The sequence below is a fragment of the Dermacentor variabilis genome, chromosome 1 (genome assembly GCF_050947875.1).
Source record: "Dermacentor variabilis isolate Ectoservices chromosome 1, ASM5094787v1, whole genome shotgun sequence".
In the NCBI taxonomy this organism is placed as follows: Eukaryota; Metazoa; Arthropoda; class Arachnida; order Ixodida; family Ixodidae; genus Dermacentor; species Dermacentor variabilis.
In genome coordinates, this window is record NC_134568.1 from 284,401,798 (window position 1) to 284,426,332 (window position 24,535).

Consider the following 24,535-nt stretch of genomic DNA (forward strand, 5'->3'; position numbering starts at 1 on the left):
TGGGTCTATTTTAACATTAATTGTTGTCCAAAGTTCACCTTTGTCACTGGGATACATCTTGATGCCCCAGCATGCACTGTGCTCTTATAGCAAAAATCAGTAGCTCCTCGGAATGCATGCTGGCACTAATGATCTGGTGGCACAATACGCAGGCACTCTTCTTAAATCCTAGAGGTCGCAGGGCTGACTCCCATTTCAACCACTGGTGGATGGTGGAGAAGTTTTAACAATCACATGAGTACAGCAGCACTAAGAGGCAATAGCAACAAAAAATGTGAAGCAAGTACAGCAACTTCAACTTTAAATGATTCAGTGGTGTATGATTCCTTGACACCAGTGGATGATGAATTATGTAAAAAGTATAGATAAAGAATTAATGGAAAACGTTTCATAATTTATTCTATGTTGAGTTAAAAAAATTATTTTTGTTATGTGAATTGGGTCAAACTTAATGAAAAAAATTGTGCAGGACCGTTTAATTGGTTAGGAAGCTTGTAATTAAACATTTATAGTCAACAGTACCAGGATTATAATTTTCTAAGTTAGAAACAAAATGAATCATATGTGATCAGAACAAAGAGAAATAATCAGGTGAATTAGAACGAATATTTTGAAACCGCGGTTGTGCATGTGTTGTATGTGTGTTAAGTGGGAACTGTGTTGCCATAAGAAACAGCGCAGCAGTCAAGATAGCTATGAATGAATAAACAGTGACCAGGGTCTGAAATTTGAAATAGCAGCAAACTAATTAATATACTGATAAGTCATATGTAAGTTTCCACCTTAGAAGAGAAGTGTGCTGATGTAATTTCAAGTGTTTATTGAGCTCAGTCCCCCTGAGAAAGTGGTACGATAAGGCACACTCACTAATGTAGAGCTAGTATACATAGATGTTGTATACATAGTATACATATGGTGTTGCTTTACATTGTTACTTCACACCCGCCGTGGTTGCTCAGTGGCTATGGTGTTGGGCTGCTGAGCACGAGGTCGCGGGATCGAATCCCGGCCACGGCGGCCGCATTTCGATGGGGGCGAAGTGCGAAAACACCCGTGTGCTTAGATTTAGGTGCACGTTAAAGAACCCCAGGTGGTCAAAATTTCCGGAGTCCTCCACTACGGCGTGCCTCATAATCAGAAAGTGGTTTTGGCACGTAAAACCCCAAATATTATTAATTGTTACTTCATGACCAGCTGTGAACTTTGGTGAAATGGGCAGGCTGTGCTGGTGAAATTGCTAGTACTGTACAAGAGCATCGAAACTCTGGAAAGACTTGGGTGAAGCCTAGCTGATGTTTTCTGTTAGCATTTCAAACTTAAGAGGAAGCTTTAGCTCGGGTGCTCCTATGTAAATACATGTAAAAGGAGAATTGGTTTTTCTCGGCAACCACTACACCAAACATGACGAGGTTTGTTGAATTTAAAAGAAAAACTTAAAATCTAGTGACTGTTGGTTTTGAATGTTTGATTTAGGTCGACAATTTAAAAAAAGTTATTGATACTGTCAACCCACAATGGGTCATTACAAGAGTGGAACAAGTACAGAAAGAACATACAAAGTGTTACATTCCTTGGCAGGTAGTGGAACATCATACATCAATGTTGATTTTCTAGGTGTAAGAATATTCTGTCAGATGAAAACTTAGAGAAAACAGCAGTTACTAGGTATACAAGATCAAGAAAGTGTGTTGTACACAAAGGCAATCAAAGTGGCATACAAAGGTGATGCATAGAAAGACATACAAAGAGTGACCAGACCTTAGCAAAAGTAACATGCAGTATGGATCGGAACATTGCATTTCTATTACTGTCTTCATAGTTGAGCAAATATTCTAACGAACGAACACTTTCTGCAAAACGTACTATAGAGGTATACTCATGAACAAATTAAGGTCACAGGGGACAAATTATGTAAAATATGTAGACTTAACTTTTTCCTGAAATACATCTATTGATGATAGTTTCACTATAGTGTCTGGTAGCCCGTTCCATTCATTGATAGCCCTAAGGAAAAAACTAAATTTAAAGGAATCAATAAAGACAGAGAGAGGGGGAATGTACATACTGTGTGCCTAAAATAGGTTTCTGGTTGGATGACAAAGTAATCGTTTTTATTTATGCTAACGAGATCATGAATGACAAGAAAGATAAATTTTAGTCTTTTGAGGGAAGTTCTAGATCCTAGAGAGGGTAGATTGGCAATTTCGTTAAGGGTTGAGAGGGAGTCATGCCGCCGATACTTATTATAAAAAAACCTTAAAGTGAGGCGTTGAATTTTATCAAGTTTAGATTTATTCGTTACCGTGTAAGGGTCCCATATTATTTTGGCGTACTCCAAGATTGGTCTAATTAACGTTTTGTATACCAGAATTTTTATTTCAGAAGTTGCACTGTAAATGCGTCTTCTTAAGGACCATAGTGCATTGCATTACTTGGTACACACGTCATCGGTATAAACATTCCATCTTAAGTCGGACGCAATAGTAACACCATGATATTTATGATCAGAAATCCTTGTTAAGGAAGTGTTCTCAAGGAGTATGTATGAAACAGAGGTTTCTTTTTTCTCGTAACCGTCATGACAACAGTTTTTTCTGTGTTTAATACCATTTGCCATGTGTCACACCAGGTTTTAATCTTTTGCAAGTTTAATTCAAGAAGAGTCTGGTCATCGGGATTTTCTACCTTGTTATACATGACACAATCGTCTGCGAACAGCCGAATGGGTACTGTGATATTATTGGGCATATCATTAATGAAAACTTTAAAAAAAGGAGCGGACCCAAAACGCTACCCTGGGGTACACCGGATAGTACCCCTGAACGATCAGAGCGACACTTTTCAAGCACAATGTACTGTTCTCTGTTGGAGAGAGAGGATGAAAACCATTTAGTGATCATCGGATTTTTGAAAATGTTATCAATCTTTAGGAGCAATTTAGGGTGGGAAACTTTATTGAAGGCTTTGGCAAAGTCAAGGAATATTATGTCTACTTGTTTGTGTTCATTCCAGGCACTTGCGAGATCATGTGTTAATTCAACCAACTGAGTTAGTGTCAAGTGCTGCTTACGGAAACGATGTTCGCAGCCATCTAGGATATTGAAATCGGCGAGGTATATGGATAATTGTTTGGAGACAATATGCTCTAGCATTTTGGCACATGTGCTAATTAATGAAATAGGTCTGTAGTTATTAACATCCAACCTATTACCACTTTTTTGAATTGGAACAGTTTTCGCACACTTCCAAGCAGATGGGAAGCAGCCAGTAGAAATTGAGGACTGATAGATAACTGTGAGGTATTTAGTGGTCCACTGTGCATTTCTGTACAAAACTCATTAGGAATGTTATCGGGTCCTAGACTCTTCTTGCTATCGATGTTCAATATGAGATTTAATACACCCTGTTCATTTATTTCAATGTCATTCATAGGGAGTTGATTGGGAACTTCATCAAAATTAGGTGTGGAGCAATCATCTTTAGTATAAACGGTAGGAAAAAAAACTGTTAAGAGACTGAGGTCTATCTATAGTATTATCCTTACAGTCAGTGCGACGCGAGGGGTTGACATATCTCCAGAATTTACTAGGAGCATTTTTGAGGAATGATACCAAGGTAGTGTTGAAGAAGTTAGTTTTTTAATCTTGAATAAGTTGCTTCAATTCCTGGCTCATATTCTTGATAACATTAATGGAATGTGGGCTACCAGACTGTGCAAGCACCTGACGCCTTTGCTTTAATCTTCTTTTTGTATGAATAATGCCTCTAGTTATCCATGGATTTCTTTTTCTAGTGTTCTTAAGATGGTGTGGAACATAGCAATTTATGCAACGTTGAACCACGTTGGAAAAATGATCCCAGAGTTTGTCAACGCTCTCACCAGAACAGTACATAGTAATGAAGTCTTCAAATGATAAGGCAAGGTGATCTAGTATGCATACATCATTAGCATCTTTAAAATTCAGGAACAACTTTTGCAAGCGGTCCTCCGAGATCCTTGCATCAAGCCTAAAGCATGTGATAACCATTTTGTGGTCAGACGTTCCATCCTCAACCGAGCAGCTAGAAAGATAGGGATGTAACTGCTCAGAAAGAAATACAAAATCTAGGATTACGGAAGTATCCACACACACCCTAGTATGTTCTGAGACAATCTGGGGTAAATTAAAGCAGAAGGTCAAATTAAGCGGTTCTTTACAGGATTGAGGTTCAGATGAGCCAGGATCCACTGTTACCCAATTGATTCCAGGTAAATTAAAGTCACCAATCAAGCATATATTATCTGTGTGGCAAAAACTTGCTTCTATAAATGCTCTAAGGTTTTCCATTATGCTGTCGGTTGAGCCAGGAGGTCTGTAAAATACGCCAATGCAAAGTGAACGGCTTGGAAGTTTTACTTTAATCCATAGAGCTTTGATATCTCTGAAATCCGGCAATACTGTGTACATAATAGAATTTTTTACAAGTAATCCTACGCCCCTCCTCTACTGCATCAGTCCTTTCTCAAAAGAGTGTAACTGCAGGGAGTAACCTCAGCGTCAGAAATGTCATTGCGGAGCCATGTTTCTGTAATTCCAACAATATCTGGCTCATGCTTGAGTAGAAAACTTTCTAACACATCTAATTTATTCAGTATGCTGCGGGCATTAAGATTTATGATCTTGAAACATGCAAGGTCGTTTGGTTGAAGTCAAGCATCCCTGCTCATTGAAGGATCCAAGCACGCGTACTACTTATGATTTATGTCATCCCAAGCATATACGGTGTTATTAATTTTTATCGTATCAAAGATGAGCTTAACTCTAGCACCCCTCTTTTTTTCCTTGAGTGCCAAGATCCACAGGCATTTGCGCGCGCCATTAACTCTCATAGAAAAATCTTCCTGGATGTTGAAATGTGTTCCCTTAAGCTTTGAAGAATTGGTTAGTACCTTCTTTTTTTCCCTGAAATCAGCAAAGCACAAAATAACCGGCCCGTTTCTTCCGTTTATTTTCTTACCAAGCCTGTGGATACGTTCAGTCGAGTTCAACTTAACTTTCGCTATTTGCTCAAAAATGTCAGAATTTACTTTGCACATGAGATCTTCGTCTGTTTCTTTGTCTTGTTCTGCTAACCCCTAATTATAAGGTTATTTCGCCTTGAGCGGTTTTCTGTATGATCAATTCTTTTGGCCAACTTGCCCATCTCACCGTCAAATTTACTTACAGCACAATCAAGCACCGAAAGATGCTTATGAACATCGTCTAAGGATTCAAGTTTTTTTTTTCAATAGCTTGAAGTCTGCTGTCATCCTGTGAGAGGAAAGCCTCTGATGTTGCCTGCTTATCTGTAATTTCGGTCACTTTCTCAAGTAGTTCTTTTAGAGACAGCACGAGCTGCTCAAGCATGTTATCGTCAGGTCTTGGGTTTTCTTCGATATCCCCAGAAAGTTTCAGTAGTAGGCTTATTACGGATAGGTATTCAGTGATGCAACAACCAAGAGTGCGTGGACATGGCAGCACTAATAAGCAGATGTAATCACTGCAGAAACCATATTTGCTTTTACCAACCTGCACAAGAAGCGGAACTTCAGGTGACATAGTCACGGCAGTGCTGCCGTGTCCACTGCTGGTGAATGAAGCCGGCATCCCTTTTAAAGGTCTCGGTTTTACTAAAAATTGGCAAGAAATCATAACTTTTCAGAAAATGAAACTATCAGGTTTACAACTCTGTAACTCAGCAATGAAAAACTATGTCACAGTTCTGTTAATTTCATGTCATAATACATCTAAAGTGGACAAAACTGATATGTTACACATGAATCTAAAAAAATTTAGTAATGTGTAAATACAGCTTTTGCAGAACCTTTGTATGCAACGTAACAAATTCCCGTAATATATAAATTGACATATCGGATTTGTCTGCATTTGAATCATCTAATGGATGCCGTTTACAGAACCGTGATGTCTGTTTTTCATGGAGAACTATTAATTTGTAAACTTCGTGCTTCTATTTTTTTTTTCGAACTTTAGAATTTTTGATAATTCTTTCTATAGAATTCAGGCCATAAATGGAAATTCTGATTCCAACAGTCACTAGAATTTTATTTTCTCTCTCAAATGCAACAAATTTAATTAAAATCGGTCCAGGGGTTATCTCATAAAAGCGCTTTTTCGTTTTACATGTATTTGAATAAGCTGCGTTGGAGTTTGGCCCAAGCTAAAGCATCCTCTTAAGATAAATCCGTTTTACAATACTGCTATGACAGGCCCAGTGCCAGCTCCATCTAGAGAGCAATCTAGAAATGGCATAGGCATATAGCTTTTGTGCATGTCACAGGTTTGTTAGATCTTCCTTGCCTTCATTATTCTGCTTGAGTCACAATTTTTCTGTATAAGAGTTTATAGCTACACATAATGGCAAAGCAAGTAGCTCTTTACTGGGCTTCAGTGACAGAGGCTTCATCTCGAAACAACAGCCAGCTGGTTCATTGTTTCCTGCAAGTATTGTGTGCTGGATGACTGCATGACTACCTGCTTATGTGATCTTTTTATTGAGCCCGTGTTCAGTTGCAGGAAAGTGACACAGCTTCAGAAGTAGAAGAGGATAGCGAATGCAAGTTCCCCAGGCCAGTGGCACGCGAGTACATCCTACGCACAAGGCACAGTCGGCCAACGCCTGCCTCAAGGTTGTCACCACAGCGCATGTTCTGTGTCATGGCAGGAAATGACTTTCGTCTGGCAGGTGCATTCACCCATGACACAGTTTTCTACTAATGTTCAGAGACTATGGTTATGTCTCTTCTGAAGTACTCACATGTGTTTATTTCTTGTGTTGAAGCTTAATCTCTTCTCATATGTGATAGCATGCTTCGGTGGCAGCCTGGCTTTACCAGCATCAATTGTAGGCTTTGGTGGTGGCTGGAGTTGGTAAATGCGAAACTTGTTTCTGTGTGTTACAATTTCAAATGGCAAAGCATTCCTGCATGAAATTATGGGAGATCAGGACAAACGAAATGACAAAAAAAGAAAGGCATCATAACAGCCTAGAATGTTGCATTAGCATAACAATGATATTTGGCATTTAGCCACAGTTGATTAACACTGTACTAAAATTTGGTACTTTCTATTAGGAATTAACTTACGATACAGTTTTTCTTATTAACAGTTACTTTTTATGTGGTAAATGCTATTTTCCCAGGGCACATTTTTTTCTAATTCAGCTTACTTCTAATGTAATTGCTTTGCTTGCATATTTAGGCAGCACATTTTTTTTGTAACGATAACAGCCCTTCATTACAGATTGACATATTGCCTACTATTAGATGTGATTTTTCTTTATATTTTACTTTTTGTTTGTAGTCATGAGTGCAGTTAGCAGCATTTATGTGCAATTAACTTATTTAATAAATTAATATTTTTGTTTCTTGTAGGCATCAAAATAACACGTAATGGCACAAACATACTACTGCCAAACTTTGATTTAATAAAGTAATATTTGCTGCCAAAAACTTCATTAGGTCACCATTTGCTCCCCCTCCCCCATCTAGGAATGCAAATAAAAGCACTCCAGGAGTGCTTAGGAGTGGAGGTAGCAGTATTTAACAGTAATAATAGCTTATGGGTGCAGTTAGAAAGCCTAAACACTCATATAACCTGGTAGCAGAGCATAATTATTTGCTTCACTTTGCAGGATCCAGTGAGTTGTGTATATCTCAGAATGATTTACACCAAAATGATTCTCAGAACGAGTCCTATACATTAGATACTGTTTATTGTCTGCTGTTTGTCGCTACATATAAAAAAAGGGCTGCAGACCACGTCAAGCCTCAATGGCTTTTTTGTCCACGTACCTCAACATCAGTGATGTCGAAATAAAGTGAAATGAATATATCAAGTCAGGTGGAGAGAGTAGTTTCTGTACGCGGCACAGCAGCATTTTGCTACTTTGTCACACATCGTATGGGAGAAATCATGGAGGATCATGAAGATGCAAGTGCTGGCATACCCAGGTGTATGGACTGTATGATGAAGCAACATAGGATTGCTGAGCTCAGTGTGCACACGCCGAGAATGTCGCCTGTAATACAATTGCACGGTAGTGTGAAGAACACTGTCAGTCTTTTTTTTCTTTCCCATTTGTTAACTTAATTTTCATGCGTGGTAGAAACAGACAAAAGCACACATCAAGCGACATATCAGCCCACATGTAGCTTTTGCTGTGCTTTGCTTTGCTGTGCATGCATTAATCGCCTGTGACTGTGCACCATGTCTTTACTGCACTGTAACTAGATCTTGATAATGGGGAGGTCAACCAAACACAGCCAGACTTGCCTATTACTTTTCCATTGATGAGCCTGTTCAGTCTCTTCTGCTGGCATGCTCTTGAATGCTTCACATTAGAAAGCATAAATTGCATGCATCCAGTATGGGTAACAATGGTACTAGGCCAGAAAATGGCATATTGATGCATTTTGGTCACATATTCCACCTAGGTCCACTCTTAGAGGGTGTGGAAATGAATATGTAATACACGAATACTTCAGTAAATCGAGAAGAATGGATTGAATTATTGCTGCATGAAATTGAGGAAAATAATCTGTAATCATCTATGGAGCCATTACAGGATGACAAAAATGTTTTTTAATTAAAAATTTCATTATATCGAAGTTTGTTGAATCAAAGTTTGACCGTAGTAGCAACTGAACTTGTAGAAATGCAAAAGCAGTGACCAAACTCCATTGCCTAGTTGCCCTGGCATTTGAGGAGACCTAACATGTGCGTACTTGTCTAAAGATTTGTCTGAAAACTGTTAGCAACAGTGCCAATGATAGTGCCTGGCTTTGCTAGGGCTCAAACTAGGCAGCACAGTTTGTAAAGGCATTGTGTCAGATTTCATCGTGTCGCCAGCAATCTGTAGCATTAAATGGAAATGCAAGTGCATCAAATTGTAACACAGAAAAGTATTGCAATATATAGCCTTAGATTTTACTATTTTCGTAGTGAAAATTCGGTTGTTATTCGATTGCAATGTGTGTTCACAGCGTTCCTTACGCACTGGATTCCACAGCCTCCTCAGTTGCGCTGACTATTTGTACAGATTTCACATTGTACTGAAGCATCTGTATTAAGTTTGTAACACAAATGTTAATGATAGACCATTTCATTCACAGCATCACTCACTCAACCTAGCACCTCCAATACAAGCAACCAGAAAGTACACAGCGCACTTCAACACAAAAGATTTTATGTTAAAGTTTGCCAGATGCCTAAGGACAACTGACACTTATCATCACAATCCCGAGCTTGCGCACTAAAGTTCTAATGCAATTGAAAACTTTTGTTTTCTTTTTGTTATCAGTGTCTTATCTGTCTTTTTGGACACTGTTCCTGCAGCACATGCATTTGAGGCAGTTCCTGTGGCAAATACATGTGATATATGTTGTCATTAATTGTGGCGAACAGTGAGTTTGCATTCAAAGTTTGTCACACTGATGTGCTGTACAGCAAGGAATGTTCTTGTGGTTTCCCACTGTTGAAAGCAGTAGCAGCCATGCCACTGCTTTCATGTCCTTACAAGTGTTTCCACATTGTTCCTCCAATGTTGTTATAGTTTTTTAATGAAACATGTACATTGCTTTTAGAATTTCAGCTGGTAGCGCAAAAATGTGCAGCAATGGGATTTCACCACTGCTCTTGCAGTTAGTTTCTGGTGCTACCTGTCTGGCATTGCCATGGCGTTCTTTTCAAGGGTTGCAGGAACATGGTAAACGTTTCCATGCTGTCTTATTCCATGCACACTTTACATAAGAACTGCAGATCTGAAAATGGAGCCACCTGCATGCAGATTTGTGAAAGCTTTGCAGCTCATGATGAAAGAGCGATCTTACAAAAATGACTCCACTGAAGGATTACAGCTGTTATTTTCGAGATCCATGTGTCACAGATTGAAATTTGTCATCTGCTAGCACTGAAAGTTCCACATACCACCCGTAGAAATATCCTAATGATTGTTACTGTCTACATAAAGTTATAGTATTTGTAGACATTAACTTGACACTGCATCTTTGTCTTGCCACAATTACAGTGCCCTCGTAATTACTTCGTTCAGCCGTGAGAAAGAGCACACTGCTGTGGCCTCCATTGGGTTATCTGGATTCAGGCCTTGTTGAACAGTTTTGGAAAGGCCAATCTCACATTTGAAGTTTGCAAGTCTTTATGAAAAAAAAGATGAACAGTGGCTCAAGGCACTTTAAATGAAAATGCAGTCTGCAGTGTTGCTGATATTGCCTGCGTAGGTGAGCGCCTGCATGCTTTTAGAGGGCCTAATGAGTTGCCTGACAAGTTTACACATGCCCGTCCTTTATACTTTGTATAGCATATGTTGCGAAGTGAGGCGATACATTAATATATATATAGGATAGCACAGAACCACCATTCAGTGTTTTAACAGTTAAAACATTAATAAGCTTGGATATTATACAGTAGCATGTTTACTAAAGCATGTGTTAGGGTACTCAACTTAGCCAGACTTAAATTTAGCAATCCCAGGGTTTCAATTTTGTCTACATGAAATCCAGGAACTATGCAACAATAAATTTCTGCATAGACCATGATAAGCCGTCATTCAATGCTACTTATGTCACAGGTAAGCTGTAGTCAGGTTGAACATCAGAAAGATAAACTACAATCTTTGCCTGTGCCCTCATCATTACCAGCCAATGTTTCTCCGTGATATGAAAATAGTTTGTTGGCAAGGTTATTCTCCACTCTCTTTAGTAATAGAATTGCTATTTGAATGGTATTAAAATGTAATTTTTTCACTTTAGAAGCTTATTTCCTTCTGCTAACTTATATTGGCAGCAAAAGCTGCAACTTATATGCCAATTGCATAAGTGAGAGCTATCAACTTTGCGAAATATTAACTCAACGTTCCAGCTTTAGTTTGCATACATCCTTTGTCTATAATAGGGCTTAGAACATGGCCAGTAATAGAAATGAGACTCCATCAGCACAGCAGTAGTGTATGTTGTACTACAAAGAAAGGCATAAAAAACATTTGCAATTTACAAATGTACTTGCTGCAAAATTTTCATATATATATAGGATAGCACAGAACCACCATTCAGTGTTTTAACAGTTAAAACATTAATAAGCTTGGATATTATACAGTAGCATGTTTACTAAAGCATGTGTTAGGGTACTCAACTTAGCCAGACTTAAATTTAGCAATCCCAGGGTTTCAATTTTGTCTACATGAAATCCAGGAACTATGCAACAATAAATTTCTGCATAGACCATGATAAGCCGTCATTCAATGCTACTTATGTCACAGGTAAGCTGTAGTCAGGTTGAACATCAGAAAGATAAACTACAATCTTTGCCTGTGCCCTCATCATTACCAGCCAATGTTTCTCCGTGATATGAAAATAGTTTGTTGGCAAGGTTATTCTCCACTCTCTTTAGTAATAGAATTGCTATTTGAATGGTATTAAAATGTAATTTTTTCACTTTAGGAGCTTATTTCCTTCTGCTAACTTATATTGGCAGCAAAAGCTGCAACTTATATGCCAGTTGGCATAAGTGAGAGCTATCAACTTTGCGAAATATTAACTCAACGTTCCAGCTTTAGTTTGCATACATCCTTTGTCTATAATAGGGCTTAGAACATGGCCAGTAATAGAAATGAGACTCCATCGGCACAGCAGTAGTGTATGTTGTACTACAAAGAAAGGCATAAAAAACATTTGCAATTTACAAATGTACTTGCTGCAAAATTTTCATAGTAGCTGCTATGGCACCATTTTAAAAGGACCTTTTGAAGTAGATGTCACTTTTTGGCCATGTGTGCTGTCAAAGTTGCCACATGGTAAAGGGACTAGTGGAAGTTGGAGATTCTACCCAGGTCACATACCTAGCGTGCTGTTCCAGAGCAGAAAACTAAAACATGAAGCAGCATATGCACACACAAAGCACAAGTGTGCAACGAGAATGAAAATACACTTGAATGCATATGCTAAAAACTATCTACAGTGTATTTACTGAGGCACGAGTACTCCAAAGCAAAGTCAAATGCGCCTTCTTTGCCAGATGTCAGCACTGCATTTAAAGTGTATGTGACAAAAGCCTCCAGCACACTTTAATAATCACTTATGAATTCAAACCAGAAACAACCTGGCTTTAGCATGTGTAGAAAAACAGAATGTGCGTCAAGTTTGTACCTTCAAAAATATGTTACAGCAAGCATTTAAACGGAGCTCGCAGGCAACTGTGAAACGTCTGACCTTAAGTGTACATGCTGTGACTGCCTAAAATTAATAAGCTCATGTTCATGGTTGTGGTTGTACTAACAATGGGTTATTAAAGATCTTGAATTTTGTACTTCAGCTGCCTTCAATGAGCACTAGTGGTTATTTCACAACAGCGGATAATCCACAAGACAACTTTCAACACATGGTGGCTCCAGGGAAAATGTCTCAATAGAAGATGATACTAGCAAATTCCAACCATGAAATGAAATATAAAAATCTCTATCGCCACTTGTATAATTCTTTTTAAGGAGAAAATGAAGGTACTGTTTTTCTCCATAGTACCGTGGCTCGAGACCTTAATGTGGCAACACACATTTTCTTCCACTTTTAAACAATTTCCATGGAACCTTGAAAACTTAAGCAACAACTGCAGGGAATATATTGTGATTATGCGTTGCATGAAAACCACATTTCAATCCTGGCCAAACTACGTTCTGCATGGTTTCCAGTCAAGGCAAATCAGTTCTGCGAAAGTTCACAAGGTGTAGAGAGGTTCGTGAAAAGTAAAAGTGTCATCCACCTGACTGAAGCATCAGTTGGATTGATGACAATTTTCATTTTCAAGGTTTCCAGTCAAAGAAGCTTCTTGGAGCACATTTAATTCATGATAATGTAATTATTGCACTGTGCAGAATACATATGATTTATGTAATCTTGTAGATGTGCTAAAATATGTTTCATGCTGTTGTTGCTTAAATTTTGTAAACTATAAACAAAAAAAGCACAAGGATGAAGGAATTCTTAAGCTTATGAATGAATGAATGAATGAATGAATGAATGAATGAATGAATGAATGAATGAATGAATGAATGAATGTAATTCCTCCTAGTCAGGGAACAAACCTCGGACAAAAAGCTACAAGAAAGTAGCTTGAGGACATCTGGGACCCATGGAACTGGTAGACAGGCATCATACACCAGCGGCATGAAACTACTATCCATGTTGGTATGTGGGGACGAATAAAAAATTCAAACGTCAAGTACAAAGATACAACAAGCATTGGAGGATGAAAGATGTATGGCAAGTGCAAGTACAAGGAAAAAAAAGTAAACTAATTGGATACTAGAAAATAGTATTATTGGATACTTTTAATTAAATATAACTTAAAGGAAGCTGGAGGCAAAGTATAAATATCATGGGAGGTATCATACTAATTTATGAATTCTTATTTAACTCGTAAACATACTTAAGACTTATAACTGTAGACTCTGCTATAGCTTGTTCTAATGTGTGAAACTAATCATTTATTAATCTTTATGTTTGCATGCCATTTTAGAAAGAGCCTTGAGACGTTCATAGACACTAGACATAGAAACTCGCAAGGAGTCTAATAATCTGCATCCGAAAAGAAAGTCGATAAGATCATTGTATTCAACAAAAAGTTATATGAATGAGCTCTGTAAATGACTCCAGCTATTAGTCTTATTGCTCTTTTCTATTCACGTAAAAGCACATAAAGTTATAGACATGGTTACCCAAACCAGCTGAGATATATTGAGATTGGATTGGAATATTGGGTGGTAGACGAGTTGATGCAATGTGCTTTATGTGGTCGGTCCATGTCATGGCACTCATCAGAGTACTCCAAAATATTTATAAAGTTATTTACAACCTCAATAACAAATATATTTCACTTCAACAAATGATTTAACATGACCTTTTGCTGAAGGGACAAACAAATACTACTTTAATCATTCTTGTATTTACCAGTAAATCATCTACTCTAGATCAAGCCTGCTCAGAATGGCATTACCTCTATTTACAAGCTCTTCTGAGAAAAAGATGTATTGTCTCCGTGTAAGACATATATATGTTAGTTCATCGGCCATTTTGACAACGTCGCTGGCAAATACATTTAGGAATGGCCCTAGAAGACTGTCCTGAGGAATGTCGCATTGTATGAAGCATGTATTGGATTTGTAGGCATCAGCATTAACAATGCGTCTTCGGTAAATTGAATGGAAACAAAAATGTGATAAAGGAATGCCACGGAGACCATATTTTTGAAGCTTATAAAGTGATGTCTTATGATTTAACAAGTCAAACTCTTTTAAAGTCCATACATATTTGCAGTGTTAGTTTTTCTTTAATGTCACCTAAAATCAGGTTTTTTTGTTATAATAGAGCTGATTCAATGGATTTCCCTTTAGTAAACGCAAACTAAAACTCTTTCAGTAAGTTGTGCTTCAGGAAAGATACTGGATTTTTAACATTTCCTTTTCCAATGCCATTGAAAATTCAAAGAAGGCAGAAATTGGGCACTAGTTACTCAAGCTGGTTTTGTCTCCACCTTTAAATATAACTAAAACCCTTGCATTTTTCATTGCTGTAGGAAATGTGCCTGATCTAAGGAAAGTGTTGAAGATGTGGTCCAAAACAGATGCCAAGGTCCCACCTACATACTCAATTGGTTTAATTTAAAGGCATCATAATCATTGTAGCATGTATATTTTAAATTCATTAAAAATTCAATGAATATTCTTTTAGCATTGGTTAGAAGCAAACAAACTATAGCTGATGTACAAAAAATTGTGATCCTATGTCAGCATCGCCAAAGAAAAAATCCTTTTATGGGAAAGGAGAAATTGTTTTTCTTGGCAGCCACTGCACCAAATTTGATGAGGTTCTTGCACTTAAAGGAAAAGGTTAGAATTTGTTGACTGTTGGCAGCTTTTTTATTTAGGTCGTCATTTTTTATTAGAAATTGTGGAAAATTTCGAATTTTCAGAAAACAAAACCATCAAGTTTACAACTCTAACGTGGGAATGGAACTCTCTAATACAACAAATTTCATTAAAATTGGCCTAGTGGTTATCTCGGAAAAGCATTTCTGTGTTTTACATGTATTTGAATAGGCGGCATCAGAGTTGGGCCAGAGCTAAAGCTTCCTCTTAAGTGCTGCCCCACACAGCAGTAGCCGGCATGACAAAAGTGACAGTGGCATGACGATGGCACCTGGGATCAAATCCTGGATGAAGACAACAGTTTTCTTTTCTGGCGACGTCTTGTGCCAGGGAAACATGCCATCTGTGACCAGACACTACGAAAGTTTAAGTATCTTTAACAGCTATCCCTGAAAATATTTTGTAAGAGGTACCATTTCAGAAATGCCACACAGTGTGCATACAAGAACCCCAGAAACTTCCAATTATTAATTTATTGCATTTTTATCACAAAGTTGTACATCTGTAGAGTAATGCGGACATCTGTAGAGCAATGCAGCCTCCATCAAATACTGCACATAAAGGGACTTCAAAAATATTGTTTGGCTTATAAAAACCTAGCTTAAGTTAGATTCAGTGCATCTATTGGATGCTAAACGGAGGTCCCAAAACTGTTGCATTTCCTGAAAGTTCTAGCAAACCAAGTTCACCTCAAAGGGAGTCTTCTGCAGACTTCAGAACAAGTAGGATGCTCATTTATTATTTGCAACTCCTAAAGCTTGTTACAGAGTGAAGTACAGAAATGAGCAGCGTCAGCATCTTGCATCGGGATCAATTTTTTTACCCTTACAGTTAAAAAGTAATTTGTTTATTTGTCTAGTCACTGCCTAGTGGCACACGTCTCTGTGATAAAAGCAATCCCAAGGAAATCACTCAGTTGTCACACTTTCCCTATTATTAAGAAATTGCAAACATTTTTTGAAATATCCTGTACTAATCCATAAGGGGAATACTTGAAAGGCAATGGCTGAAAATTTGTACAATAACTGCTCTGTTGTACAGAAGCCCAGTTGGTTACTCTTGGTATATATACATACTTCAAGTGTGACGTGTGCTTGCATAGTACAGCTACTTGCAGATGAACCAAAAGTTACCATTGTTGTTGCCCTAAAACAAGCACATAACAGGTAATTGCTTAACAACGGAATCTTTCCTGTAAAGCATGCCCTTATGGAAAGTGTGCATTCTTGTGCTTCAGAGCGTAAAACAATTTTGAAAGAAAAAAGATTGCCAAAGGGTACTCTCATCAATATGTATGTCAGAGCATGCCATGTGACGATTCAGCTGCGACTTGCTGTCATTCTTGGTAGTATAACAACCATGCTACAGCCACTCAATCCGTCAAGCAGCAGTGTAAGGTGGAATTTCAATGCATACTCCCAAGTGGATGACCTCAGATAGTCATTTGCAGACCTCCATAGAACGCCTGAAAGGGTCTTTGCTTCAACAGATGTGCTCATGAATTTTGGATGCATGGCAGCCACTGTAGTAAAAGGCTTCAGATTTATTTATTCATTTTTTTTACAATACAAGACGGGTTGAAACATTGCATTTACCAGCATGACCAACACTACAAGCAAGCATCTTTGAAGGGACAATAAGGTAAGCTCAAGTAACAAACAGAATGGGAGTGGCAGTGGCTGCCAGAAGTGACTAATATTGAATAAAGTTTGTCTCTTATGCCATCCGTTGCAACACAGTGTACATTGTCATCATGTAGCCAGAAGTGTGACCCATGCAAAATCTGCTCCATTTCAAGAGTAAAAAAAATGCACAAGTCAAACAAGTATGGTGTTTCATTTTATACTTTTTCATCACAGCCATTCCATGTAAAGTTTGATGCCAGTATTCCAATTTCACCCCTTTATTGAATTTCTTTTCCTACAATAAAATTGTCACAAAATTTTTAGATCCAAAATAGGCTTGCATTATGTTTCATAAATATACAAGCTGAAGAAACAAGATTCAACATTTTTTAGGAGATGGCCCTAGTTTAGAAGCTGCAAACATTTGCAAGTGTACAAATGCTCAAAAGATACTTGAAAGGCACGATATTGGGCCTTTTCCTGAACTCCACTGATGACATGTTGACATCAATGTTCTACAGCAATGCTGTCTAGACAAAGTAACAGCTGATTTGCTTCATACTGTACTCCATTCTTCAGATGCACCTCTAAGCTCATGGAAGGCCCCTCAGATTGCTGACATCGAATTCGAAGTATCATACACAATGCGCACAGCAGTGGTCAACGATCACTTGCAGTAGGTTTGAACTGAGCAATACACATACACTCTTAAAACGGTTGCACCCTTTGGGGTGTATATTTGTCCTGCAACAATGATTGTCATCTGCCTTGGTAGCGTTTCCTTTCTTGAAAACACTGTGCTCGCTACTTTCCTGTTGAGAATGCTGTGTCACACTGATAATGTGCAAGCCATTCGTGACTGGGAAGTACCGGGCTCACAGCATTAAAGAAAGGAAACGCGGGCTAGACAGATGACGATTATTGTTGTGGCACAAGATAAGCCCCAAAGGGTGTAATTTTCTTTAAAGAGAGTAATGTAACCACAGGTGCGGAACCAGTTGTCCCAAAAACACAAGTAGACCATTCAAAATTTTTACAAATTGTCACTTCTCCAAGTACACATATGTGAAGCACTTCTCAGAAGGCAATGGAACATAATGAAACATTCCCAACAAGAGAAAGGATTTCTCACTGGGTAAATTTCCCATACTGCATTCATGTCAAAACATTTGTGGGACTTTTTGTCGCATATAAAATGCAACATAGTTCATGCTAACACAAAAAATAAGTTTCTTTCTACAGAGAGGGACACTAAACGCAAACATTGAATAAATCTAGACAATTAAGAGTCCCCTTCCAGAAATCTCAAACATTTGTTTTATGCCAAGACATTACTTAGTTGTACAGAAAATCAAAACTTATAAGCCACACAATCTTTCTGCAATTCAAGTTACCCACAAGCGGTGTGATTTCTGTAGGAAGTGCACTGATCTCGAAAGTAATGCACTAACGGCTTGCTTAGAGTCAGAGGGCCTCAGGAGAGGACACTACACTGCTGTAAACAGTGCCAACAAAGGAATGCAGAGGTAGCATCTATGAGTTCTATAGAAAAATCGAAGAAAAATGTGCTTTCTTTCGTATTTAAATGTAACTCAACTGACTTCTTTTTTATTGTCCCTGGCTGACTACACAACTTGCAAATTTGAAATGGGACGTTATATGCCATGCATGCCAGTACATTTTTCACAGTGGCGGTACCAGTCCTGTTGTATGCGCTTGCCAGTTTATTACGATAACAATTATACAGACACCTGAGGTGCGTTCATGCCGTCGTTGTTGCCACTGCCATGTTGTCAAGGGATCGACGCATGCGCAACCCATGTGTGGTGGGTTAGAAGGTTTTCAGAAGTACCTGTACAGTGTGTTCTGCTGAAAAAAATGACAAAGCCAATTGGAGTGGATGTAGCATCATGCTCAGTTCAATTGGCTCTTCAGCGGAGCCATGATACTAATGTGTGCACACAGATTCGCATTGCTGCTAGGCAGCTGTGTGCATATAACATTGTATGCATACACTGGTTTGACCAGAACGGACGTCAAGCTAAAGCTATCTAGTGCTTTTATTGTGCACCAGCAAACACCAACAGTTTCTTTATCAGCGTCATCTCGTGTGCCATCAATGCATAACACCATTGCTGGATTCCTGTGGCGAGCCTCGGCGTAACCGAGCAAATGAGAACAGCCAAGGATGAAAGAGTGAACACTGAGCGCAGCAGATGAAAGCTGTAAGGAGGAAAGCGTCCTAGGAGGAGGGTATGGCAAAAGTGTGAGAAGAAAAGCATAGTGCGGTGACGATGGCTACGGGATGGCGCCAGAGTAGCGTGCGTCGTCTGGGAGCTCTTTCTGCAGCAGCTGCTGAGAATTGCACCCACACGTCACTCACGTGCTGCCTCTTGCAATCTCCAGATTAGCGAGGCTGTCGCACCACAATCGCTCTGTTTGCAATGTGCCACATGAGACAGACTGTCTGCGCCAGCCAATATATCGTGAAATGAAAACATGTAGAGCTGCACTCAAATTTTGCATTAGGGAGTATCGTAACCGTTTCAGACATTTCAGTGCCTTACAAAAAAATCTGTTTGCAGTAAAAGTGATGCTTTGATTGTTTCAAAGCACTAGTTCATTACTTTAGCTTGACCTAATGTTTGCCTTCAGTGTCTCTTTCGGAAGCATGAATCTGACTTAATTTGAAACCCAAATTTTTATGGCTGATTGGAATTTTGTACACCATGTCCGCCACAACTTTGGCTGTGCAGAAGCCATAGTACAGGACCCCATTACCTTAACACACAACCGGCAAGTACCAGCTTTTGTAATTAACTTGTGCTTGGAAAATTGCTGCCAGTTCTTGAATTCTTGCACCCAGGTTCAAAGCCATCTGAGTGTGGCAACCTGTGCCACATGGTCAGATGGGAAGTGTGCACTGGGCAGTGCCTCCTGTTCGGTGACCTGCTGATGAGTTGGCATAGGTACTACATGCTCCCGAGCTAGCTGCATGTAGTCATAGAAGATGTAGTCCAGGCAGCCCTGGAAGCCCCTGGTGTAGTTGGTGTACAACGGGATGCCACATGCACTTGCCAAGGGAATCTTCTGCCTTGCCTCCAAGCCCACCACAGCTTCTTCAACATCTGCATGCATCAGAATATTCTTTCTAAGCAGTTAAGAGTCTTCCCCCAGAAATCATACATGTCGGATACTGCAGAACTGGAGAAAACCGCTAAATGCAATTATCATATTTGCAAGATTGTAACGCGAACTTTTTTTCAATAAAAGGCATGCTACAATCGTAACTAATTCTACCCAAATTCAAAAATAAAACCGACTGTTATTTAAAAAAAAAAGCTCAATGCAAGGTAGCTAGCCGCACTGCCATAAAACAGGTCGTCTGACAAAAGCAACGCTCTGAGAAATCTTGAGGTAGATCCATGGTGCGTGGAATGCCCTCCCGCAGATGGCGGCGTGAGCCTCCAGAAGTGTGGCATTTCTAATGCATTAAATGGAACTGAAGATGACTTTCTGTGGTCAGTAGACAGTGAAAAGAAGGTGTCGTCAGACTCCGACAGCCAATAGCCGCTAATGTTCAGCTGTTTGCGTGTCTGTGTGCCTTTGTATGTTCCATAATATTGTTTTAACAGGGTACGCATTGAATTGGGTTTTGTTACTTGATGTGCGCGGTAGAATTGGCACCAAATTATTTTTTAAAAAATATTTCGGCAGTAATATAACTGGACATTACAATCGGTGACGTGGTAGAATCGTGCAAATATGGTAACCTTCTTCCTTCTTAAAGGAGTACTGACATTATATTTCCAGCTTTTTCTTTTTTACTTTAAATGAAGGTCCTTGACCTCGAGACACTAGAAAAATACTGGCAAGCCTCAGAGTGTCCTAAATAATTTACAATAATAGCTTTCCTACGAACCAGTTCTGATTTCATTTCTAAAAAGGTGTCTGTCATGATATCATGTTGCAGAAGGTGGTCACATGGGAGGTTGCAACATTTTGGCACTTGCTCCGGTTTTCTCAATCGTCTGCTATGCTGCTACTCGATGTGTGGCCGAATACAGCTGCATAGCACATCTCATGGAAAACGTCCCAATTAGTCATGACACCCAAGAAAATCCACACAAAAGCCATGTGCCATCGTATGTTGTTACCGGCTAAAGGCAAAGAAGCAAAGTAACTGTGAGAAATGAGGAGGATGAAGTGAAGCTGGGCACTGTGGTATGATGTATTTTGGTTCAGTAAAGAATACAATGGTTTTATTCCTTTGTGTGATGTCTTCATAACATTTTGCTGGAAACGATGGGCTCAGACAAAATGGTAAGCGCGTTGAAGGAGGCTCTCGAGAACTGTTGCTGCAAGTGCGAAACAATGTTGCAACAGATTCGCTTGATTTGATAAAAATACTTTGGCCTTCCACTACTATCATGAGTTGCAAAGCCAGAGAACTCAGTGAAGAGGAGGCCATATGTGAGGAACGGATGGCCAAGTGTGAAGAGTGCAAGAGAGGGTCTGAGGTGAAGCAGGATGTGTGTGTGTGAGGTTTTGCCTCAGTATTCCATTCAGAGCTTTGACTTGAGTGGTTCGAATATGCACTCGTTGCACAAACGGTGAAGCACAAAATGAGAAGGGAAAGAAATAAACAAAGCAAAGAAGGCTTGCGAGTGGAGCCACTATCGACAGTCCCTGTGCCTGCTGCCTTTTTGTTGTATATGGAAATAATATCCTAACAGTGCATAAAATGGCATACTTGGCACCATAGGCATGTGCACGGGGCAAGTGCCCCACCCCTCCCCCCTTCAGGTCAATGGGTGTTGCAATGGACTACTGGCAAAATTCATAAAGTAGGTTGCCCTGCAAAGTATTTATTTTTCCTCCAACCAAAACTGCATGCCTACTTTTCCGCTACAGCTGCGGTGCACCTGGTAGAAAGCGCCCAGAGTGTGTAGCTTCAATCAACTTCAACGTGCCTTTGAGAAGTTGGTTGTTTGTCTCTCTTTTTGTATGCATGTCACTGTTGCGACGTCTTTCATTTTTGAATGTGCAGCAACTCTGTGCTCTCCGTGGCTGTGCTGCGGCAATTGCGTAGGGATTAGGCAGGTTTCTTTAACAAAAGGCAAATGGATGTTGCAATGGGGCTTGCTAAACCTGTGCATACCTATGCTTGGTGAAGACGCTCTATGAAGGCAGGCTAAACTGCTAGGGCACAGATAGCAAATATCTGAGAGTTGCTATGAGCATGTCAAAGACAGAGGACAATAAAACATGACCATGACTACCATCACGTGGGCCACGTCCAAGTTGGAGCTGGCAGATGAGAACAGTGAAATGTGTGGAATGCATGAAGCATATCAAAGACCAACAATGTCTATGGTGCTAAGTATGCCATTTTATGCATGGTTTGGCGCAAACGTGCTTCATGCATCCCGTGTGAAACAAAACCACATGACACGAAACCAAATTTAGCATTGAATAAGCCTTCAGAGGCAAGCTCACACCTGTGTGTTCACCTTATGTGTTCGCCTTAAGTTCGTATCCCCAACATTTTTAGATAAAATTATTAATCGGAGTCTTTGCAAAGTTGCTACAGATTTCATACACCATTTAAGTTCTGCAGATGTTAAGTTGAACAACACACTATCTGGAATGGTTTGTGATATGCAATAACTATGCACTTACTGCTACACCAGTCTCTGCTGTCCTGTGACACATATCCACAGGTCATAAGCTGGTACACTCCAAATGCAGGACAACTGTTGAAGTCGCCAGCAAAGATGACAGCAGGCACAACACCATACTGCAACATTCAAAGTGAAATGACCAGACAAAGGAAACTTGGTGCTCCCAAGACAATGTGTCAAACTGGAGAAGGCCTGCTGCAGAAGATGCTTACCTTTTCTGTATATTCCCCTTGCATCCACTCAACTAGTCGTACACAGCAGTAAGCCTGGAGCAGTCTGATGTGGTCAGAATCTGGATGGTAGTAAAGGTGCGTGTTCGCCACCAAAAGCAGTCTTCCAGGCAATTCTAGAGGCTCCAAGAGTAAAATCTGCATGCAAAGCAAAAACCTAAACCTTGAACACTACAACTGTTGTAACTCATTTGGAAAATATTCAAAGAAAATCTGTTAGATTCGTGTTTAACTGCTATAGCTGGCACGTATCTTCGACAGTTCTTATTAACAAAATTAACCTGGAAACATTAAAATTAAGGCGATATAGGGACCGTCTGAAATACATGTATTTACTTTACCATGATATGCTGGGGATAGATAAGGATATGTACATTACTTTAGTCACTAGGCATGCAACACGATCTAATCATCAGAAGAAAATAAAGGAATTTTCTTGCAGAACAAACGTATTTAAAAACACATTTTTTCCTCGGACGATAGGTGAGTGGAACGCGCTCTCTGCGAGTACAGTGGAATACCCGACCGTCCAGTCATTCTGCAACCAGCTGAATAGCATTTAGACTTTATGTTATATGTGTATGTATGTATGAATGTAATTTTTCTTTTTCCTTTTTGATTTACAATATACGGAAGTGCTATTTTCGCTTGCTTGTCATTACTATTTGTAAATTTCTTGCTGCTCAACCTACCAAGCGTGCACGATGTCTTTCAGCATACCACTATGAATGTGAGTCCTTGTTATCAATATCGCGTTGTTATCAATATGCTCTGTACAGCTTTTGCGGTTCAGCGAATATCCGTATTTTAAAATATATTGAAATTCTGTGATGCTTTTTTCGTTGGAACGCTCTGTACGGCTTGTGCGGATCAGGGAATATGTCTATTGCAATGTATTGAATTCTTGTAATGATTCTTGCTGTTAATTTTTGTTTTGTTCATCTGTATATCGCGCTGTCCACTCCTGCCCAAGGCCTAAGACTAAGGCCGGCAGTATCCTGTAAATAAATAAATAACTTTATTGTGCCAGTACTGCACGAGTTTGGCAATAAATGTTGACTTTCTTCTGCCACTACTATAAAGAATGTCAATAGAAGTTCAATTTCAGGGTATTGTTATGATTTACAGGCGGCATTGGATGGTAACGCAGTATGCTAAACTGTTTTACTGCAATTGCTCCCAGCCATTTGCATAGACAGCAGAACCCATTACAGCAAAGGCCCTGTAAAATTTGCAGCTGCAGCCATAACCATTTTTTTTTCTAATGATTGCAAGTCAGAAACAGGGCTTGTTGCATTTGTTTGCAGGCCCTCACATGCTAACAACACTATGCAGTAGAAAAAAATAAAATGCAGATCCCATGCACTGTGGGAATCAACGGAAGCAAAGCTTTCTCTGCTGTTTGCTTCAACTGACGATAATTAGCAGTTATGTTGGCGGTGAATGTTTCATTTCTTAAGCATTTAGTGCAATACGAGAATAGTGAAGATGACTGTAAATGTTATTTTGCATGCACCGCTGTTTTGTCTTTGTAGTTCACAGAACACACAGTGAGACGTGTTTCCTAGGGGCATTGTGTGCCATTATAACCTCCAAGAAGGTTAGTATTGTCATCACTCGCATGGCACATCGCACTGGCGCAGAAGTGTTAAACTTTACTTGAATTATGGGACTGTACCTGCCAAAATCACAATCGGGTTATGAGGCGTGCCGTAGTGGCAGTCTACAGATTAATTTTGATCTCCTGGAGTTCTTTAATGAGCACCTAAACCTAAGTAAATGAGTGTTATTATATTTTGCCCCCATAAAAATGCAGCTGCCGCGGTCGGGATTGAACCGACAACCTTGAGCAGTGCCATAGCCGCAAAGCTACTACGGCGGGCGCTAGGTGTTGAAGTGCGATGCCTAGACTCTATGGTGCTACAATTTCACTGAGATGCTACGGTGCTTTAATGTGCCTGGAGTCTACACCCCGTCCGTCAATTGTTCGCTTGACAAATTTGCATGGTGTTTATTTTTCAGA

At 39.4% G+C, this 24,535-nt stretch overlaps 2 protein-coding genes across 4 annotated transcripts in view; one reads left to right on the plus strand and one right to left on the minus strand.

The window, feature by feature from the left end:
- Rab3GAP1 (RAB3 GTPase activating protein subunit 1) overlaps nucleotides 1-12,359 on the plus strand; it is a 302,634-nt gene extending 290,275 nt beyond the window's left edge. Inside the window, exon 24 of one of the 2 annotated variants that reach the window (XM_075677210.1) lies at nucleotides 6,549-12,359. In XM_075677210.1, the coding sequence (XP_075533325.1) occupies nucleotides 6,549-6,755 (207 nt within the window). In that variant the 3' untranslated portion in view covers nucleotides 6,756-12,359. The remainder of the gene's footprint in view (nucleotides 1-6,548) is intronic. The other variant, XM_075677219.1, reaches the window with a different exon arrangement.
- Nucleotides 12,360-16,799: 4,440 nt separating this feature from the next.
- LOC142566320 (2',5'-phosphodiesterase 12) overlaps nucleotides 16,800-24,535 on the minus strand; it is a 43,984-nt gene continuing 36,248 nt past the window's right edge. For both annotated transcript variants that reach the window (XM_075677248.1, XM_075677239.1), the window contains 3 exons: nucleotides 22,495-22,650; nucleotides 22,281-22,398; nucleotides 16,800-19,726 (listed from right to left, as the gene is read on the minus strand). In XM_075677248.1, coding sequence (XP_075533363.1) covers nucleotides 19,467-19,726; nucleotides 22,281-22,398; nucleotides 22,495-22,650 — 534 coding nt within the window. In that variant the 3' untranslated portion in view covers nucleotides 16,800-19,466. The remainder of the gene's footprint in view (nucleotides 19,727-22,280; nucleotides 22,399-22,494; nucleotides 22,651-24,535) is intronic.